Source organism: Uloborus diversus, chromosome 6, assembly GCF_026930045.1.
Source record: "Uloborus diversus isolate 005 chromosome 6, Udiv.v.3.1, whole genome shotgun sequence".
NCBI classification, from domain to species: domain Eukaryota; kingdom Metazoa; phylum Arthropoda; class Arachnida; order Araneae; family Uloboridae; genus Uloborus; species Uloborus diversus.
This window is the reverse complement of record NC_072736.1, coordinates 88579986-88602752: the sequence shown is the minus strand read 5'-3', so window position 1 is coordinate 88602752 and position 22767 is coordinate 88579986. Positions and strand designations below refer to the sequence as shown.

Genomic DNA, 22767 nt, shown 5'->3' with positions numbered 1-22767 from the left:
TGATCGTTTTGAAGCGTGTTATGCTCCCATAGACTTAACACTGTAACAACCAAATATTTCGCATATCCTCACTATATCCAGGGATCTCATTAAATAAGGGTTTGTTATAAGCAAGTTTGACTGTAGTTTAAAGTTTTATTTCACCATTATGTTAATTTTTTAATTGCTTACCATTATTACAAATTTAATTGTTGCAGAATTTATCATATACACAGTAAGATTTCTGCATTATGATTTATAATTTAGGGTTTAAGTTCAAAACAGCTTTTGGCATGAAATAAAAATACACATATTACAGTTAAATTTTTTAAATCAGTATTTCGTATTCGGTATTCAGCAAAATATCATGTTCGGTGCATCTCTTGAAAATTCTTTTGTTCCTATGAAAAAAATAAATCATGCAAATGATTGAACTTGAAACTTGATTATGATTGCCAACTAGTTGTCTATTATTAAAAAGAAAGAGGCTGGGCCATTTCCCCCCTTTCACTCCCACTACAGTTGTTGTTGTTTTTAATCTCCCTTTGGTCTGACGGAGTCAGACCAAATCGATGAAGCCGTTGACCCTTATGAAATCTGACACTAGCGGTGGACTGTCGAATATGTCGTTCCAGTCCAATCCCAGGCAGCTCAATATATGCTGTGGTGATGCCTGGTCTTGTTGGCATTTAGGGCAGATGGGGAACCTCTTGGCGCTTCCAGAGAAAGTGAGACTTTTCAGATGTCCACTGGCGAGGCGAGACAGAAGGGTGTTAGTCTGCCTGTCACAGGGAAGGGCAAGAGATTGTCATGGCTTTTTGCCTTTGTACCAATTGTGAGATGGAGGTGTTAACCATTTTTCTTTATTATTGGCTTTTTGCTTGGAGAACAGTTCTAGATAAGTGAGCTCCGAGGTGAAAGGTGTTGGATGGGCAAGACTCTCTTTGGCAAGAGTATCGGCCAGCTCGTTACCATAGATATTGACATGGGAAGGGATCCATTGAAAGTGGACCTTATGCTGAAGGGCTATGAGCTTTCCTTTACGTAGGATTGATAGGCTAGTTTTGTCTTCTATGAGGGACCAGTTTTTGAGGTGTTGAATTGAACTTTTACTGTCAGAAAGTATCCAAAGATCTCTGAAGTTGTTTTCGCACATAATTTTCTCCAGTCCTATGTGAATAGCAATTAATTCACTTCCGAAAACTGAACAAAAATCTGGATTTTGTTGCTTTAGGAAGAACTTCTCTTGAGGAGTTTTAATGTAAGTTCCACTACCTGCCTGAGTATTCATTTTGCTGCCTTCTGAATATACTGTAATATCATTTAGAGAGATTTTATTGATGATTTCCAGGGCCAGTTGTCTAAGAAGTTCAGGAACACATTCTTCCTTATTGAGGGCGGTAAGGAGACCATCACAAAACTCAACATTGGAGAGGTCTGTACAAGTATTTAAGTTACAAATGAATATAGTGAGGTTCCATATTTGGTGCAATTAGTTGTTGTGATTTTATCAGTGAAAAGGGGCTGTTTCTCTTTAGTCTTTTATTGCTTAGGTAGCAAGCAGTTTTGTTTCCATGATCTATACTAGAAAATTTATTGAAGTATTTGACTAAACTGGCCTGGTGTCTCATGGAAAGAGGCTGTAGATCTGCCTCAAAGAGGACGATTTCGGATGGACAGCTGCGTTTCATTCCAGTAATAATGCGAGCAGCACTCAACTGGACCTTTTCCAGTTTATTCAAGTTGGTTTCAGATGCACAACAATAAATGGGATATCCATATTCTAAGATTGGCCTAATAAGAGACCGGTAGGAAGTCTTAAGAGTTTTTGCGTCTGCTCCCCAGTTTCGACCTGCAATGTGTTTCAAAATGTTGAGGCGCTTCCTGGACTATGAAATCAATATGTTTATTACATAAAAATTCTGGATCAAGGATGAAGCCCAGGTATTTTGGCCCACTACAGTAAAGGAACCTTGTTTTGCTAGGTTGATTAACATATTATCTGAAGTTCAAAACAGTTTGAAAGAAATTCATGTGGCATTTTTAAACACAAATAAAACTTAAGGCCTTTAGTTATTTTGTAAGGACCTTAAGAAAAAGATAAGGCCTTAATTTTTTTAAACAAATAAGCCCTTTTTAACACTTTAAGGCCCATAAGCTTTACAATAGAATATGGACATTCTTATACATAGAACTACAAAATGGCAACGTAAATAGCGTATGTCAACTTCTGTGAAACATAGTTCAGTATATATTGTGTAAATGTATGGGACATTATTATTTATTTCTATATGGTCCATTATAGAGGCAAAGCTACAACTATTTTCTAACATTTGATTAACTTATTATTAAACTCAGAAATATTTGAACCATTAATAATATTAGTTACATTTAAGTCTCAATGAAACATAATTTTTAATAAAAGAAGAAGCATGACAGTGTCAATGCGATGCTTTCAATCGATGTATTTCTTTTGAGATGTTTTCAAAATAAAATTACAGTGTACTTTTTAAACAATTAATCATTATATTTATTTAATATATATTTCTCATTAAAAAAGCTGTTGGTTAAACAGGGTACGTATTAATACAAAATGAACTGTATAAACAATGAACACTACCCTATCATTAATTCATTTTTTTCATCACAATTGAAATAAACTAATATTAAAGGTAACAAAATAAATTATTCATGAAAGAGGTGCCAATGCTTCCTATTGTTTGTACTAGTGATGTGCCGGATCGTTAAAAAAGCATATACGCGGATCCGGATCATTTATGTCAAGATCCGCGGATACAGATACGGACCTAAAATTTTTTTTTACCAAATTCAACTATCCAAGTGCAAAATTTGTCACAGATGGTATTCCCGTCAGAATAATGGCACTGTTTCTTCAAAAAATGTAATCTATGACGAAAATATATTCAAGACGATGATAGAAATCTCCGCTAAAAATTGAGGGAGAGTTGGAAGAAATGGGTCAGTGATGCATTAATGCTTAGATAGAATGTGAAAAATTATTTCTAGCTTGCTCGGTAGATGTAGGATACAGGAGCAAGAGTGTAAAGCTGCTACTGGACAGGCTAGGAATAATTTTTGGCATTTTATTTCAGCATAAATGCAGTACTGACGCATTCCACCCAACTTACTCCGACCGACGAAATAACAGAGTCAGGAACACCTTTACATACAGTAAATAAATAATTTAATCTCACCTTTTTTGAAGGATGCCGAGAAAAACCAAAATGAAGAATAACAGAAACCCCAAATCAATAACAAAAACTAATATCAAATTGCACATTAAAATTAAAAAAAAAAACATGTTCCAGAGGGCCGACATTGTATAAGATGAATTTCGTGGGTCAGAACACACAGTGTTAACAAATATGAACTGACAGCAGATAGAAATTTTTGATCATTGAGCTTTTCTCCATATATTTTGACTATGAAATTACTACTAATCACATGTAGAAAGGCTTAGAATTGTATTTAAAATTTACTTAACAAGATTATAGCTCCTAGTGTATATAACTTGGAAGTTTGAAACAAATATCAAAAGCAAAAAACTTCTTTCTTTCAATTAGGGCCAATATTTTCAACGCACAGGCAAGTTTTTACTACCATAATTGTGAAAAATTTTAAGTCAGTTTTTAATTAATATCTCCAGTAATTAAATCCAACAAAAACAAGGTCAAGCTAAGAACACTTTCAATCAAGTCACCTTTTGAAAGAAAAAAGATCTATCAAAATCCGTTCATCTGTTTAGGAGCTACGATGCCATAAATTGACACACAGAAACACACTTTTAAAATTTATTATCCCTTCCTTTTTGCGACGGGGGGTTACAAATTTGCTTCTGAAATGATACTTTACAATTTGAATAGGGGAAAAAAAACCTAATTTAAACGTAATTTAAGAGTCTTTTCTTCAAATATTTAAGAATTTCTAGAATAGAAAAGATCCGTTTAAGATCCATCAAAAAAGTAATGAATCCGGATACGGACACAGATCTTTATTTTCCCTCGGCTATCCGCGGATACGGATACAAATACAGATATCCGGAACATCACTAGTTTGTACACGTGTATAAAAATTAGTAAATCATATACTTCTTTAATTTATGAGAATAACAAACTTTTGGGTAACAAAAACAGTATATATGAAGAAAAATAGAACCCACCAGTCTCATTCCTAAGTACTGATGATCGAGATACTTATCACCAGGTTTATTAAAAGCAAAGGTTCCATTATATCCTGTCAACTTTCCAGACAATCCAATTAGCATCTAAAAAAATCATAAAAAATATAAGACTCATGCTAAATTTGAAAAGTGAAAATTCTAAATGAACAAACATCTTCTTGGCACCCAATAAGATCACAACCCTTTAAGAACTCTGATGATGGCACAGATAGTAAACAGGAGATTTTTTATTTATTTATTTATTTTATTTTATTTATTTATTTATTTATTTTTTTGTACCTTCATTAATAGTAAAACTTAAAGAAATATCATTTTCAAAAAATAAGAGGGTGATTTTCAAAATAATTGACAGTTTGGTGTCCTAAATTTTTTTGTTCAATTGAATTTTGATTTTTTTTTTTTTTTTAGCATTGCATAAACATGTAGTGAGGCATTGTTTTAAAAATAAATCCATTGCATTCAGTGCCTTTTTTCATGGTTGTAAATTAATCAGCCTTTTCTATTACTTAAGTTAGTTAGTAATGGAAATTTCCTCATCCTGACTAAAAATTTCACATAAACTTTATCTTTTTTGTATGCGTTCAAGCAGCTTTTTTATTTTTTTGTGCATTTAAGAAAGAAGTAAAACTTCCACTGCTGAGAATTTCTGGCTTCATCTATTTAATTTATTTTATCTGTTTTGTTATGTAACCTCGTCTGCTTGTTATTTTATTTTATTTGTGTTTATATAATATTTACGTGGCTATTTTGTTTGGCTGCTTTGCGCATCTTTGGGCTTGTGGTTTATTCTTTTTTAATCTTTCCTCTATAATATGATTTCTATATACAGTTGGCTCTCTATTTAACGACTTTCAAGGGATCACAAAAAATTGTCCTTAAGTAGAATGCGTCCTCAAACAGAATGCTTCTAAACAGGGTTGGCCGGATTGGACCCAATGGGTTTTTTTGAAAAAACCCATTATTTAGCACACTTTTGGGGTTCTTTTTAAATTTTCTGAGAAGTTTTTTAAAAAATTAATTAATTTAAATGCTTTTACAATTTAAACTTTTTTTTATTGGGTCTTCACCACAGACCTTGGGCATAAAAAATAAATTTTGAACTTTAATAGTATTTCTTAACTCTTAACGGCATTAAAAAAATACTTCAATGATTTTAAATAAATATATTCATTTTTTTTTCTTTAACTGGTCAATAAATAACTCAAATTATCTTGACTAAGTCCTGTCACATCTGATTTTCTCAATATTTTTAGATTGTATGGAGGAAACTACTCTAGCTAAAAGGCTTTGATGTGAATTATTTTCTGCAAACCAACACGTCACAAATCTCGAATAAACAAGGTATACTTTTTAGAAATTAACAGGTTTTACAAACTGTTGGGTTGAAAACAGAATAGGATGTACAGTATTTTCATTATTCCACAAAGAAGTTTAATATTTGTTACTCTGTACAGAGAAATAGAAAAACAGGCAACATAAAATTCAAAGAAATGTCTTGATTAAGCTGGAATTCAATAAAAAAGGATTTAAATTACTTGAGGTTGTACAGTAGTTTTGCATAACAAAATGAAATACAATAAAGTAAAATGCAAAAATGTACAAAATGTAATAATTAAAAACAAACAATAGATTTTATCACTCATGAAATAACTTTGCCTTAACTGTTAGTAATCATGGAAACAAAAAATCTGAAACTTCACCATTCTTGGGTTTTGTTGTGTTTTATACTTTTCTTCAGAAAACGCTGAATTTTAACTAGTTTTTCAGCTTTTTTTTACCCCAAGACAATTTTTGAGCTTTGTCCATATACTTACGCTACAATATGCTACAAGTACCTCCCATTTTCCCTAAAAAATGACAAAAAAAAGCCACATTTCTTTAAAAAAACCCAGTTTTAGGTGTGTGGTTTTTTTTTGGTTTTATTTTAAAAACCCAAAAAACCCTGGGTCCATGGGTTTTTTTAAAAAAAAACCCAGGCTTTTGCCAACCCTGCATCTAAAACTACAGTAGAGCATCCGGGGCGGTGAAAAATCGTCTTTAAATTGAGAAAGTTATTAAATAGAGCATCGTTAAACAGAGATCCAACTGTATATATATACATACAGTGAAGCACTGTTTTTAGGTTTTTGAAGGTACTGTGCGAAAAAAGCATACAAATGAAAAAATTTATAATAGGCATAGGTTCATGTGCATTAGACTCTGCAGGAATCAATTTAAAAAACATATAATTGATAAAAACATATAAAAGAGAAACATGGAAACATGCCCAGCTCCAGAGGTAGGCAAGCTAAGCGGACGCCTAGGGCAGCAGATTTTAGGGTCGGCAAATTTGGAAATTGAAACATTAAAAAAAAGTTTTAATATCTGTTTCAGCGCCATAAGATACACAGCTTTAATGCTAAAAAATAATAATTTAGAGTATACCAGTGCTTGAATATGCAAAACATATATATATATATATATATACAGTAAATTACCGCCCATTAGCCAGGGCTAAAGCAGAAATACGTGAAATACACCGCCAGCTCAGACATTTCCAGCCGAGGACTGCAGTTTCGTGCTTATTAGCACTCATCAGCCCGGCATAGGCAACAGTTTAAAGTTAAAGGATTACTCTTAATGTACCAGTTTATCTGAAATATTCGAACCCGGAAAAGTGTTAGAGCTGATATGTAAGTCAGAATTTTATTTTTTTGTTTACTACTGATTTGTATTTAAATAGCTTACTTTAGAAAGAGAAATGGCGGGGGGGAGGTGCGGAACTTGTCAACCTCGCCCAGGGCGGGAAAACTACTAGAGCCGGCCCTGTATAGAAAGCTATCAACTGTAAAGAACTTATATCTAGGAAAGTTATATTATTTAGAAAAAAAAAATTCAAATTGTGCCAAACCTAACGTGTGAATGCGTTTTAAAACCACCCAAGAAAAATTTGTGCTTATATAATATAAATTTTTGAACAGGGATTTTTAAATGCTTACACGTGATTTCCATAAAATGGCATGGAATGTTTAAAATAAAATACATTTTTAAGTTAAAACATTATCTGTTGATCATTTTGAAAACATACAAAGATATATTGCATACAAAGGATGTGTTCTCTTTGTAAATATATCTCGTCAATTAACTTGATGAAGCAAAAAACATTCAACTTTCTTTTTCCGTTAATGAAGAAATTTTGCTACAGTCAAGCATATCAACTGGTAGATGAAATTGGTAAATCATCTACGTTGGAGAGATATTTCGTCCATTTAACAAGTAACTATGGAACTGTCCAACTGCCAGACCTAGGGGGAGATCCCCCCCCCTTACTCCGGTGTCTGGGGAAGGGGGAATTCATCCTATTTCAGTGACTTTTTTTGTTGAAACTCAATAAAAAAAATGAAGGAAGATGTGCAAGAGTGGTGGTTTCAAGATTTGTCCTATCAGGGAACAATCTAATAAAAGATCTGCTACTGCAAACTGCAAGGTGATTATTTCATAACATCAGAGAGATTAAGAAGTAAATAAGTATCTTCGTGTTGAAACATAAAAGGTAATTCAGCAACATACGAAATGCAAATTTGCAAAATATTGCAGACACATGTTTTACGGTTACATTTTATTTTGCCTTTTCATTCATTAGCCACGTCATTTGCATTGAAAATAAGGTTAATTGCAGGATCTAAACACAGGGGTTACTAAATTCTGAAAAGTATGAGTTTCTGGTGATTGATTAAAGAACAATTCAAAACAGCAGACTATTTCTTAGTTACGGGCGAAAAAGACCTAAACTTCTTCAAGAAAAATTAATTTTAAATTGCAGTGAACAAAGATTTGTACTGTATTTTATGCAACCCCTCCCCCGTTTTTACGCCAAGTTCACCGTCTACGGCAGCTGTTTAAATAAATTTGGCAACAATATTAATTAATCAATATCTATCTTTTTTGCATTTTCTATAACTATTTCTAGTTGCGTTTTGTGTCATTCACCTTTTTACGCCAAAATTACCGTACTCAAATATGTAACACAAAATAGATACAGCGGAACGTCCGGCGGAAGCGACAAGGCCTACCCACCCAATTAGCGAACAAAACGAATTCTGGCCGATAAGAAATTGCGATTAAAATGCACGGTACATCTAGGACAAAAAGGAAATCCCGTATCCTGTACAAAAAAGGATTCAACTCCCCAGCAGAAAAACAACACAATTAAAAAACACGGTACATCTAGGACAAAAAGGAAATCCCGCACCCCGTATGGAAAATTTAAGTATAGAAAAGCTAACGTTTGAGAAAAGGAAAAAAAAACTCTAGAATTAAAAAAAATACCTCCCCCTTCCCCTTCTGATGTCAAATAATCAGTAATTATATTTTTTAACAAAAATGCGTGAACACCTTATAAAAACCTAAATGCAAAATAAACAAATAATCCGCAACTCCATTATTTATTGCCAAATTTGCCGAGCAACTTTCAAATCAAAAAGAAAATCAATTAACATTCGCACAATGAATTTAACAAAAATGACAACAGCGCAATAATCAAATCAAGAATCCACCAGTTCTACTATTCGAACGCAACCGTATACCAAAGATGACGTCACTGCAAGCACATTTAATCCGTATACCGCAGATGACGTCACTGTGGAAGCAAAAATCAAGTTTAGCATTGAAAATTGGCTCAATTAGGATCACAATTAGAATCGCTTATATCTCCTGTTCTAATTAATTGAGAGAAATGGAACAAACATCATCTTGTTTGGAAAGGAAAGCTCTTTCCAACAACATATAATGTTAGGGGGGATGGGAGGATTTTTTTACCCCCTAATTAGGCAAAAAAAGTTCAATTTCAGCTTAATTAGTCAATTATGAAAAAAATAATTTGAAATTTAGAATTTGGGCTTTGAGGTGCAGACCCCCGGGGTACGTTCGAATTTTGTGCCAAGTTTCAGGGCTGTAGGTGAAATGGGATCTTCTGACCATCGAGTACAAACAAAGAAAGAAACGAAGAAACACAGTCACCTTTATATATATAGATAATCGACAGGCAGGGCCGATCCTAGGGTGTCGGCCGCCCATGTGCAAAGACCTAATGTGCCACCCCTCAAGAGCAATTCGCATATTTTGACTAATCTTTAACGTCTATATAAATCTTTCTTTAAATTTCTATGCCAAGTTCGAATTTAAAAAAAAGGGGGGGGGGGGGGACAGAAGAATGATCTTATAAAAAGGAAGAAATTTTTATAGTAAGAAACTCCTTAGGTACAATTTATATCTCTTAAGAAAGTAATAGATACCAAAATTTACTAGTCGTAAAAACGCATTTTATAGTAAGATAAATAAATACCTTTGTGCTGTTGTAAAGAAACGAAAATTAACAACGTATAAAAAGCACAAATTCGGCAGATTACCATCAGCGAATTTGTGCTTTTTATACGTTGTTACTTTTTGCATTTTATAGTCTTTCTTCGGTGACATCAGAAAAGGGACAGAGGAGGGGGGAAACATGGGGGGAGATGTCAGGGGTTCAGGGGAGGAGGATTGCTCCAAGAAAATTATCGAAATCGGCGTATGAAAAATATTTTTAGTTAATCTTTAGTTGTGTTTGGTTGCAAGGACAAAAGAGTCAAGTATATTCAAGGTGCGTGGAGAAATTTTCGAAATTGACCTCAAATATAGCAATTTCAGGAACTTTTTCGAGACTTTAGGTGAAAGTAATGTTGCAGTTCTTTCCTAAAATTCTTTCAAAATTGAAATCAATTTGAAACTATTTTTTTAAGACCGTAGCTTAGGAAGGATCGGCGTTCTTCCCAAAAAATCTCAGCAACTGAAAATTTAAACACGCAATTTTGGGTTACCTTTGTTGACGTTGCAAGAGGGAGGGAGATTCAATTGTCTCCCATCGAAAGATTCCGAAATATAAGTTTAAAACGCAAATTTAGGCCGTCTTTGATGACGGTATGGGATCTGGCAGCTATCCTCCAATAATTTCTCGGCACTATTTTTTCAAAAACCCGTTTTCGGCTAGATTTGAAAATAATAGGGGAAACGTAAAAATATTCTGAAGTAAAATATTTTTCGAAATTGAAATCCATTATAGGCTATTTTGGGAAGAAAGGATTTTGGAGCTCTTAAGCGGATATTTCTAAAATCGCAATTTTATATTATCTTTGGTGACGTTAACAAAATTGGGAAGTTTCTACGGATCTTTCGGATGTTTTTCAACAGTAATATCTGAAAAATATAACTATAGACTTTTGTCCACCTCACCTTGACGATTAATGGATATGCCCTAGCGCCGTAAAAAAGTTACCATAAGCCTGGCAGTTCTCCTCCGGAATTCTTTAGAAATATAAGTCCCAAAATCGTATTTTAAGCATTGTTTGATAACGATGGGACTAAGAGCGGGCGGGGGTTCAGTGTGCCCTCACGAACTGTGTTTTTGAAACTAAAGTCAATTTCAGGGTAGTTTTGGCAGGAAGCTGTGGCTCAACGGAACCGTCTAAAAATGAAATTTTCTGGTATAGTGATTGCGTTAGAGAAAAGGGGGATCCAGGGTCTTTCCCCAAAAGTTCTTGAAACTGATGTTTGAAAAACGCAATTTTAGTTTGTTTTTCAATACATTAAGTGAGAGGGGGTGGAATTAGGGGCTTCTCTAAAGATGCTAAATGAGACTGTCTTTTGTAGTAATGTTTGCGAATGGATTTCGGGGTCCTCCACTACAAAGATTTCGAAAAATGCCAAAGCAAATTTATATGACGTTTGATGGTAGGAGGGCTGTCGTCTGGAAACACGTTTTGGATTTTGGAGCCAATCTTTTTAGGCTACGTTTGATTAAGTTATTGTGGAAGAGGTGAATCAGAGACTTAATTGGGTCCTTAAGATCGATGGTTCAACCAGCGAAATTTTCCGAAAGTAAAGTCCTAGAAATGCAATTTTAAGCCTTCTTTAGTTTCGGCAAGGAGGTCATGGCATCCTTTTGGATCTTCGTTTTGGAGCTACATTTAAATTTGCTTCCCGGGGCAAGGGTCCTGTCCTTCTACCTGATCTGAAACCGGGCAGTTTATTCAAGATTTTAATCAGAAAAACTGTCGTAAAGGGGGAAAAGTACAACTTTTAGTTCGTCATTCATATATGTTACTCTCAAGGGAGTCACAATTTTCCACTTTCTCTCCACGCATCCACTATTGTTAAACAGAGTTTATTACATAGTTTGTTGTTTGAAAGGCTTGCGAGAGTATCTAATCAGTATAGCTTTTTTTTAAATAAATAAAATATGTCTTCATTGCTTAGGTCTATAAAAGCTTGGGGGGGGGGGTAAACATTAGTGGCCGCCCTCGGTGCTCCTTTTAGACGCCACCATTTCATGCTTCAGAAGGGGGCCTTTCCCCTCCCCTGTATCCGTGCTTGATTACCGGTTCTGTCACAAACTTTGCAATCAAACGAAGCATGTGTGTTAAGAGTAGATATTAATGGACAATGAACTAACACAATGTTCCCTAACATTCTATTTTTCTTAAACTATGCTATGCTGTTGGGAAATCGACATATATTTTGACAATTGAACATTTAAAAATCAGCATATTTATTCTACTTATTATAAGTTATCTTGTGAGAATATCTTGAGGAATTTTGCTTGATTATAAGAACTATATGATGCGGCAATTATAAGAGCTCACATTGAGATTCTACAAATGATCTAATGCTTGTTTATACTGCACCTTTTTTTTTATTTGCATCGCAGACGGCTCAGGAAGTTCTGCTGATGGACCTGCAATCTCTTAGGCTACCAATGACAGAGTCTAAATGCCGCACAGACACAATAAATTACAAAACTTAAAACACTGCTCCTAAATTTAGATTCTAGCTTAACAAAAACCGTAGTTTACAATTTCAGAGATAATTGGGATCAGTATACCTTCAATGGAGTCAGAAAGAAATAAGATATTGCATATTATTTTAAATAAAATTATATTCACTGTACCTTTCCAAGTGGTGGATGAACATCAAAGAAAAATGTATGATTGATGTACCAACTTCCCATCTTACCAAAATGTGTTTCATCCCAGCTGAAAAAAAAAATGTAGAAACAATTGATAAACTGAAAAAGCTTTAGCTGTATCAAGTACTTTTTTGAATCGAGTCTAAAGCAACAGCAATAGGTTAGCTGATTGTTTTAAAAAGATTTTTTTCATTTCTTTAAGTTCAATCTTTTAACCACTTTATTGTAAGCAATGCTATCAATCTTGTCCCTGTGCTTTCCAAATTTTTGACAGAAGAGACTAGTTTTTTATGTTTGGTAAAGCAATCTATCCTTGGGTTCAAGCACACATGATATGGTGAAACTAGGTTTACCATTTGACTTTAAAATGTACATTCTCCATCCTAACAGGTTTATAAATAAATAAAAATTCTTTTCTTTAAACTTTTAAAAATTAAAACTTTAGAAATCAATGATTTAAATATGTATTGTTTTTAATCAACTGATTTAAATCAAGCTGATTCATATCACTCAATCCTGGCCCTAAAGCGACAGAAACTGAGCTATGCCACTGAGCTCAAGTAGGACCTCTGGTATCACTATTTCTAATAATTCAATACAAGTAGAGTGCATCCTATTTTTGTCTCAATGGTTTTTCCCAGCCTGGCAATAAATGGCCAACTACATTTAAAAAAAAAAACTTTCATTTCAAAAACAATTGCAGTTCAGCTTTTTTTTTTAAATCAGTTCATTCTTGCAATTGAAACAAGCAAGAAAGGATACTTGAGAAAATAGCAGTCTGAAAATGAATCCTACATACAAAACATGAAAGAGATAATTTTTCATTTGAATTACATTGAATGATTTTCATACATTTAACTTTATGTCAGTGTTAATATTCAATCTGTAGCAATGACATTTGTGCTTATATTTACCAATCAATATTTAAGAAAAATAGTACAATCTGTAAAAAATTCAAAAATTCATATAAAATGACTTAAAAAAAAAAAAACTTTTTGAACAAACAAATTGCTATGTACATTTTATTTTTTGAAAATGATAAAATAAAGGAACTAGTGTCCTTTAGAAGTGTAATGATTCTTCTCTTTGTCAAAAAAGTCAGTTAATTTTCATTTCTAGGGGATGGAATATGCCATATTAATATCTTGAATATATAGTTACACCTATGTAAAAGACCTCATTTGGAGTATGTTGTTTAGTTTTGGTCTCATCTCAATCTTAAGATATTAATGTATTGGAAAGAGTTCAAAGGCGGGCTACAAGTTAATAAATGGACTTTCTCATTTAGACTACGATTCCAGGCTTGGAATGCTAAAAATGTACAGTCTTGAGCAAAGAAGAGAACAAGGGGACAGGATTCAGTTGTTTTAATTTATCAAAATGAAAGATGTTACGGGGCTAAAGTTTAGCACTGAAAACAGGATAAGGGGGTCATTGTTTTAAGCTATTTAAATCACAGGCTCAGTGTTGCCAGATGGTCAAATCCAGATTTCCCCAATTCCCTTCCAACTTTTCCCCAAAAAGCAATGTTTTCTATCAAACTTCCCCAGATTCAAAAATTATTTTTCTGCTAATATTTTCATAAAATGAATCGACTTCCTCTGATATTTTTGTCTTTTGAAAAAAATTTTCCCCCCTAAATAGCCAAATTTTTTTATAAATTTCCCCAATTTTTTTTCTTCCCATTTTTACTTTTTTTTTGTTTGTCTTCTTTATCTTTAATCTTTTTTTATCTTAACTAATAATAAAGCTGAACGGTCTCTTTGTCCGGATCTCTCTCTCTCTCTGTCAGGATCTCTGTGACGCGCATAGGACCTAGGCCGTTCGACCGATTTTCATGAAATTTGGCAAAGAATTAGTTTGTAGCATGGGGGTGTGCACCTTTAAGCGATTTTTTGAAAATTCGATTTTGTTCTTTTTCTATTCCAATTTTAAGAACATTTTCCCAAGAAAAAATTATCATAAGATGGACGTTTAAATTACCAAGTTATCATAATGCGGAACGTTGACGTGGGCAAACCAATTGGCGAGAAATTCATCATGCATTATTTGTAAATATACAGAGGAAATAAAAATTACTTTTTAATTTCCTACTACGGGCAAAGCCGTGCGGGTGCCACTAGTCATAAATCAGGGGTCTGGCCAGAGGATATTTGGGTCCGTTAACGGACCCTTCACAAAAATCCGATCAACCAAAACGGACCTTTCACGAAATCCCGATCAAACAAAACGGACCTTTCACAAAATCCCGATCAAACAAAACGGACCTTTCACAAAATTCTGAATAAACAAGATCAGATGTCGAATTGTTTATTGAAAGAGCAAATCTGAAAGCAAAATAACGCATAATTCTGTGTATAAACCAATAATTTTTGGAACCTTTTTTTAAGTCAAATTAGAGGGATCAGCTTATACAAAATCGGCTAATTTTGAAAAAAAAGAAAAAATCGGCACTCTTGGGATGCTCCTGCAAGCGATAAATAATTGCTACTGGGTCAATCCATGTCACTTCAACCCAGTCATGACACCCATAGTCTCAGATTTTGGTGAAATTTGGCACAATTGTTCCTTTTATAAAGTTATGAGAGAATGCAAAATTTTTTTGCTATATCTCAAACGGTTTAGATTTTATGAAATGTCAAAGTTTTCTGAATTTTACGATTTTTGCCGATGGCGCTCGTGAAAACTAATTTGCATTTATGCAGAAAATAAATTATAACTTCCCTATTTACCAACGAATATTGTTGAATTTTTTTTTTAATAAACCTGATTATGCAAGGATTACAGAAAAAATACAATTTCATCAATAATTATCAATAAAAAAATATAAAAAATTCCTAAAGTACAATTTATTAAGTTTTTTTGAGAAAGTTTTGAGCTATACTTAAAATGAGATATCTCCAAATGAGTAGTAAATAATCCCTCCATTTTTTTTTTTTTTTTCTGATCTAAAAGATGTATTTTATCACATAAAAAATAATTTAGGTGGTTTTTACACTCCTTCATTTCAACAAGGGGCAGAAAACATTTTTTAAGATAGCTGCATGAAGAAAAAAAAACATTAACACCAGCCTTGCTCTCAAAGGGTAAAAATCTGACTACTATTATGCAATTTTGTCTGGATGAAAAATTAGATTGAATATACAACACATAAATGGTAAAAATTACATTTAAAATTTGTGATTACAAAAATTAGGTGCAATGATGAACATCCGATGAACATGTTTATTGCAATGAAAATCATCAACTTACCTCAAGGAACTTACATAATGTTAAAAATTTTTTTAACTGCAGATAAGTGAACTAATACTTTCAAAAATTGAGCTGACAATACCCCCCCCCCTTTTTTTCTTCTATTTATGATCTTAAAAATTCATTTTATCACATTTAAAAATCACCTTTGTAATTTTTCCCTTCCTTCATCATTTTTTTAATCTTTAAAGATAGAAATTGTTTCAACTAACTTCTCTGGGAACTTCAAAACCAAAATGTTAAGCCAAAAAAAAAAAAAAAGAAAGAAAGAAAAAAAAGTGATCAACCAGGATAATCCACTGGCATTCATCTTTATTCATCAAGTAATAAATAAGAACTCCCCCTCCCTTCCTCCTACACTTCCAAGTGATGAATGAAAATAAACAAAGTAGCTACACAAACCCCTTGAGAGGCCCAATGAGCCTCTCTCTTGAGGGGCTCATTGAGCCCCTCCCCTCCCTTGAGAGCTCATACATGAAACTTGTCTGAAAAAGTTAGGTCTTTTTGAAACAGAACATATGGCCTTGACTTGTGTAAAATATACAAGTTCATACCACATATTATATGATTGGAGATTGTGCAGTTGCACTTAGGGTTTCCCACACATGAAATCATCATAGAAACAGAACTACAAACCTTAACCAGTCAGTCATTCAAAAGCTGTTGCTTGAGTAACACATATGATTGAGTTTAATACTTTAACTGATTCTTATTGCCAATTACAGCATTTTTAGTTGTAATTAGAAAAGAAAAGTTTTTGTTCTAATATTGTCGTTTAAAAAAAAATTGCTAATAAAATTTTGATTTTGCATGGCTGTAAACTAAAAATGGAGACATGTAGCGTTGGAGAAGTTACGCATAGTGATTGTCATTTGTTGAGTTTTGTCAAGAAAAAGGACACAAAGAGTACTAAAAACCTCTCTGAATCTGAGTTAACTTTATTGAAATTAAGAACAGGTGCAAGCAATGAGTTAAAAACTATTTGTCTTCATCATCAATGTGTGTATATTAATTTCTAAACAGGAAGTCGATTTATCTCGCCAGACTTTAGAAAGTCGATTTAAATCAGTAGAAACTCTTCCCGGAACAAGAATGTTCCACAATTTTCGACCATTGGATAATTTGGGAAACATTGAAGCAAGAAGAATTAGTAGTGATGAAAAACCAGCTCTCACTTTCAATCTCTACAACGAACAGCAAACTTCAATTGTGAAAAAAGAACAGTTGTATTCTGGGTGCTTCATCGCAAGTATATATGACAATTTGTGGTATTTTGGCATGGTGAATGAGGTAAATGAAGAAGAAAAAGATGTTACTGTAAATTTTATGCATCCTCATGCACCTTCGCTATCATTTTTCTGGCCAAAAAGGGAGGATATTTGTGCAGTCCCTATTACTCATGTCCTTGCAGTTGTGGAGCCCCCCAAAACAACTACTGGAAGAACTTACCAATTTTCTCAAAACTTTATGAAAACAATCAACTCAATTTTTCAAAATACAAGTTCCCCTATCTGCAATTAAAAGAGTATAATATTATGCATGTTCCTTGAGGTAAGTTTTTAAAGATTGCGATTTTCATTACAGCATTTAATTTTGTAATCAAAATTTTTAAATGCAATTTTTACCATTTATAAGTTGTATATTCAATATAAAGGTATGCTCCAGACAAAATTGCATAATAGTAGTCAGATTTTTACCCTTTGAGAGCAAGGCTGGTGTTAATGTTTTTTTTCTTCATGCAGCTATCTTAAAAAATGTTTTGTGCCCCTTGTTGAAACGAAGGAGTGTAAAAACCACCTAAATTATTTTTTTATGTGATAAAATACATCTTTTAGATCAGAAATTTAAAAAAAATGGAGGGATTATTTACTCCCCATTTGGAGATATCTCATTTTAAGTATAGCTCCCAACTTTCTCAAAAAAACTTAATAAATTGTACTTTAGGAATTTTTCTTATTTTTTTATTGATAATTTTTGATGAAATTGTATTTTTTCTGTAATCCTTGGATAATCAGGTTCATTTTAAAAAAATTTCAACAATATTGGTTGGTAAACAGGGAAGTTATAATTTATTTTCTGCATAAATGCGAATTAGTTTTCACGCACGCCATCGAGAAAAATCGTAAAATTCAGAAAACTTTGACACTCCATAAAATCTAAACCGTTCGAGATACAGCAAAAAAAAATTACATTCTTTCTTACATCCATAATAGAAACAACTATGCCAAGTTTCATCAAAATCCGAGACTATGGGTGTCAAAATCTCATTTTTTGGGTTGATTTGACGTGGAATGACCCTACTGCCAAATAAATATAATGGTTTTTTGTTTTATCACAGCTAATTAGCAGCGGTGTTTTTGTTAACTTTTCTGAAAAGGCATTGGTAAGCACTTTTCTCCGCTCATGATTTAATAAACAATAATAATATATATCTGCGACATGAACTTAGAACTGCAAAGGGATAGTAAAGGTGAGGAAAAAATATGATCGCTTCAGATAGTGTTACCAACTTCAAAATTATCACCACTTAGCGTCTGGCGTTGAACCTTTATAATGACTTGATTAGAAAATATTCTCATCATTTTGCCAGCTTGTCAATATTTGCGTTTTTACGGTGCGGTGCGATGTTTAATTGTTATTTTGGGAGACAATTATATGGGTTTTGATTTTTTGATGCTAACACAAGGATGATTAACTTTAAGTAAACTCTTTTAATTACCTTTTTTTTTTCTTTAGATGTCTACATTTTGAAAAATGCAATCTTTTAACATCCGAAATGAGAATCACATTTTGTTCTTTTTTCAAGCTAACTTAGCTTTATTAGGATTCAAATAAATGAAAAGTCTCTTTATTTCTGTTAGAACTCTCATTTCAAGTTTTAAAAGCAAAATTCCATTTTCCTTTATGAGTCAAAAATTAAAATATTCAATTAAATGTTAATGGTTTAATTTTTTTTTTTTTGCTCCAACTGTGTCCACAGATATTAATGATATGTTTATCATAGGACTCTAAAATGCAATTTTAAAATAATTTTATCAAAAATATTTCTTTTACAAGCCGTTTTTATACTTTTGATGCCTTCACTTTGAGAATTGCGATCTCTTTGCATCCGCTATGGGAATCCGATTTTTCGAATTTTTAATGATTATTACGCTTTGTTAAGAGGTAAACAATTGAAATATCTTTTTATTTTTGTTTAAATCACGGAATTTATAAGTTTTAAACGAAATTCTGTGCTTTTTAAGAGTGTCTTGGGTAAAAAAGTTGAATGCTGAATTCTGAATTTTATTTTATTTATTTACATTTTTGTTACAATTATTTTAAGTACTGTACAGAAATATATCTAGTATAATTTAACATAATGTAGAATGGTAGATAAATATTGATACTTGCGATGCCCCCCCCCCCCCCGCCAAATATTAGTAAAAAAAATCCAGAATGATTTTCTCGACGTAGAAGAGAAAAACACTCAACTTTAAGTTTAATTGATGCAGTTTGTGCCATCTCTAAATTCTAAAATTTCGTTTTAACAAAAAGAAAAAAATTTTTTTTTGCGAAATTTTTTGATTTTTCACAAAATTAATTCACTTTTCACAAAATTATTTGATTTTTCACAAAAAAACGGACCCTGCGAAAAATCCTGGACAGACCCCTGTAAATACAAGCATTTGAACGAGATATAAGAAATAACCAATTTTTTTTTCTACTCGCATTTACTACTCTGCTTGTAGATGTACATTTAAACTATGATTTTTGTATATATTTATCCAAGAACATTCTTCATCACACCTATTTTTGCCTGTTTCACGTATCAACTAGTTACTCACGCAGAACTATTAATGTGAATTCCGTAGCATAATATTCCACATAATGCAAAATGCGAATTCCATAAAGTTGAGCAAAGCTAAACCAACGCTGTTTGATACAAACAAGGTGACTACCAGATGACAAGACGCAAATTTAAATATAAATTTTTTTTTTCCCCAAGGTTTTTTTCCCCAGGTATTTCCTAAAGAAAAAATTTTTTCCCCAAAGAATTCCCCTCAAAACCCATTTCCCCAAAATTTCCCCAGAGAGCACCAGATTTCCCAAAAATAGGGAAATTTCCCCCAATCTGGCAACACTGCACAGGCTAACATGGATATTAGAAAAAATTATTATTTTAGCAGGGTAGTGGAACCTTGGAACAGCTTACCGGAAGAGGTGGTAATGAGCAAGGGAATAGATAGTTTTAAGAGGGCCATTGATCTTCACTGGGGATTGTAAATTGACTAGGAGCAGCCTAGCTGGGCCCAGAGTCTGTTGCTGGTCGCCACTTTTGTATTCGTAATTTTTTTCTCTTTCCTAGAGCCAAACGAAAGGTAACATACACACGATTAACAAATGAATGCTTTTCTTGAAAATCATTGACAAAAACATGTAAGATTGCATTATTGCTCCATTTATTGTAATTTTCTCTTGTATTGAAAATAGGAATTCCAATAAAGCTGAGGCAGAACTCACCAAGGATTGAAAGCACTAGTTTTTTTGATCAAAAATACCTACTGGAAGGTTTTTTTAAAAATCAAAACAACTCTTTCATTTGATAAACTACTGTATCACAATTTGCATTTATGTTAAAACCAATGGCTCTGGGGCATGTTTTCATCCTCAACCCCCTCCCTTCATTGCAGCACTGATTGAGGGTATCCTGACATTTCTTGACCAGCGGTTCTTAACTTGTGTGGCGCATCCCCCTAGAGGGGCGTAGAATTTCAAGGGAAGCATGAATATTAGATAAATCAAAAAATTAAACTAACAATGATTTATTCAATTTTGTGGTCACATATGTGAATATTAAATAACAGTGTCAATGTTGCCAAAGTGATGAATATGCAAGCCAACATCGCCTACATTCTAAATTACCTCGAAAAATCGTATTTACTTCTTTGTTTCTTGGATTTCATATGTTCTAGTAATAATATGTTCAAAATAAAGTTTTGTGTAGTAATGTTGAATTTTGTGTGTGCAAATAACTGAATTTTTATGAATTTAGTTGTTTTAGCTGTATTGATCAGCTTCAATTCCAATTGTAACACTTGTATTAACCACCCATGGGGAAGAGGGGGCGTAGCCTTATACATGTAATAACTACAAATGAGGGGAGTGGCATGACATCATGTCAGTTTTCAAAGGGGGGGGGGGGCAGAGCCTCAAAGATTAGGAACCCAAGGGTGCCAATCTGGGGGGGGGGTCATGGTGCAGACGAGTATTTTAGCAATATTTTGGGGGATGCGCCCTTGCTCGTGAGGGGGAGGGGGCAACCGTGGAGAACCCCTGGTTTGTTGTGAAGGTTAGTTACCCCTGGGTAAAATTAGTTTTTCTAAGGCAGAGATTTAGAATCCACTGCAGCATTTAAATTTTGTAAAAGTTAGCCAAAAACCATTTTGTTACTTTAGGCATCAAAAAAAAAAAAAATCTTCCATAATAAAACTGAATGAACAACCTAAATCTAAAACACAATATCAATTTTTTGCCCGTAGTTTCAAAGCTATTAGGTAGCAAAATTTTTTCATACAATAACTTCAATAACAGATAATAAATAAGAATTTGCATTTGTTGGTAAACTTCATTTGTTCAACTTACCATACATGATCAGGTTCTTCAATTTTATACAATCTTGTTCCAAATGCAATTGCTGTAATTACAGCAAAGATTGCCCACCAATTTAAGTTATTCTGCTTCTCAAGCTTAAATGCCATCATCAATTACACTAAAACCATGCTTTTTGCTTCAATTAATATGAACCGAAGTTGATGCCTTAATTTCGATTTCTTGTATAGTTGAAAAGTTGTTCCCAAACATTTATAGCCACATGTCATTGGTACTTTCTTCGGCCAAGATTATAAAAACGAAAACCGGTTCCACAAAACATTGAATGCGAAGTTGTCAAAACTTCCGGTATTCAAAGCACTTGACGCATGCGCATTTAGCACCTCTGACATCGTCTGCTAAGAGGAGTTTAAAAACGAAGCAGTAGGCGCTCATTCCGGAGCTCTGAATTCGGCCCAAAAAGTGGAGGCAGGAGAACGAATCTATAAGTCCCTCCCGATTGAGCGAAGAAATGCTCGGAAAAGTAATAAACGAAAAAAAAAGTGACCTTCAACTGATGAGGCACAAAAGGCGAAAGATGTTGAGGCACGATTTATAATTCCTATTTTTTTCTTTCCTTTCCAATATTAAAAGGAATTATCGTGATGCGTATATGTTGTTTGTCTTCTCCCCCTCCTCCCTCGACACACGACCACCACCACTTGGGATAAAAAAGTTTTCATATGTAATGGAAGCAGCATGATGATCACGTTTACAAAATGTCATCTGTAAAGTATTCGGAACTCCAGCGCTCGAATACGCTACCTTGCGGTGATTTACAAAACTGCCAATGGAACTAAAACATTCCACGTTGCGTTCCACGTGTGTCTGTTGACATAAACACAGGCAGTTTATTCTGAGTATTTATTAACGCAATCGATGAGTCTTAGTTTGCTTTCAGCTACAGAAATTAATTCGTCCCTTAGTAGTATTCTCGAGCTTCTCAAAATAATGTTAGTTTTCATTATTTCCTTCTAAAATATGAGTTGATTGAAAATGGTGAAAGCGAAAACTGGATTAACAAACTTGGATAACGTTATACAAGGTAAAATTTTTTATTGTTTTGTATGAATTTATAAGAATATGAGTTTTTTTTTAAATCTTAAATTAATTTAACTAACCATCTTTTACAGCAGCATTTAGTTGGAATGGACGGTATGCAAAATATTTTCTTGAATATATTATCGTAGAACAAACTGAAAAATGTTTCTCCGAGAAAGAATTTACTTTATTCCTTTTATTCTCAGCTGAAAGGTTTCGCCAAATTTGTTTAGGGTTAGTTTTAGTATTGTGCGAGCAAAGTAGCCTTGGCGAGATTTCGCGTTTTTAGTTAAACCATTTTTAATTTTTATCATGAGTGGAATAAAATGGTAGTAAGATTACAGAATTCGATAAGTAAAAAGAAATAATGGTCAATCAACTGAAAAGAAAACCACCGCCATATATCCGTGAGAATTTTGTTGATGATTCGCATAACATATGACACAATTAAATCGTAGCTCAGAAATTAGAAAAATCGGAACAGAAAAATTTTAAATTAACCGATTCGGGAATTCGAGAGAAATAACTCTGCTACAAATGCAAAACAATAAGCGCTAGCCAAGCAAGGCAAAAAAGTATCATCTTCTATCCGGTCTATTAAGATTGGGCGCCGACTATTGGGCGCCGGGAACTTTGGGTGCCGAGCATTTTGGGCGCCGAGCATATTGTGCCCAGTATTCCCGGG

At 33.4% G+C, this 22767-nt stretch overlaps 1 protein-coding gene across 1 annotated transcript in view; it reads right to left on the bottom strand.

The window, feature by feature from the left end:
• Positions 1-21305, bottom strand: part of LOC129223885 (protein O-mannosyl-transferase 2-like) — a 79395-nt gene extending 58090 nt beyond the window's left edge. The window contains exons 1-3 of the mRNA XM_054858257.1: positions 21036-21305; positions 12141-12225; positions 4160-4264 (exon numbers count right to left, since the gene is read on the bottom strand). Coding sequence (XP_054714232.1) covers positions 4160-4264; positions 12141-12225; positions 21036-21154 — 309 coding nt within the window. The 5' untranslated portion in view covers positions 21155-21305. The remainder of the gene's footprint in view (positions 1-4159; positions 4265-12140; positions 12226-21035) is intronic.
• Positions 21306-22767: the final 1462 nt, after the last annotated feature.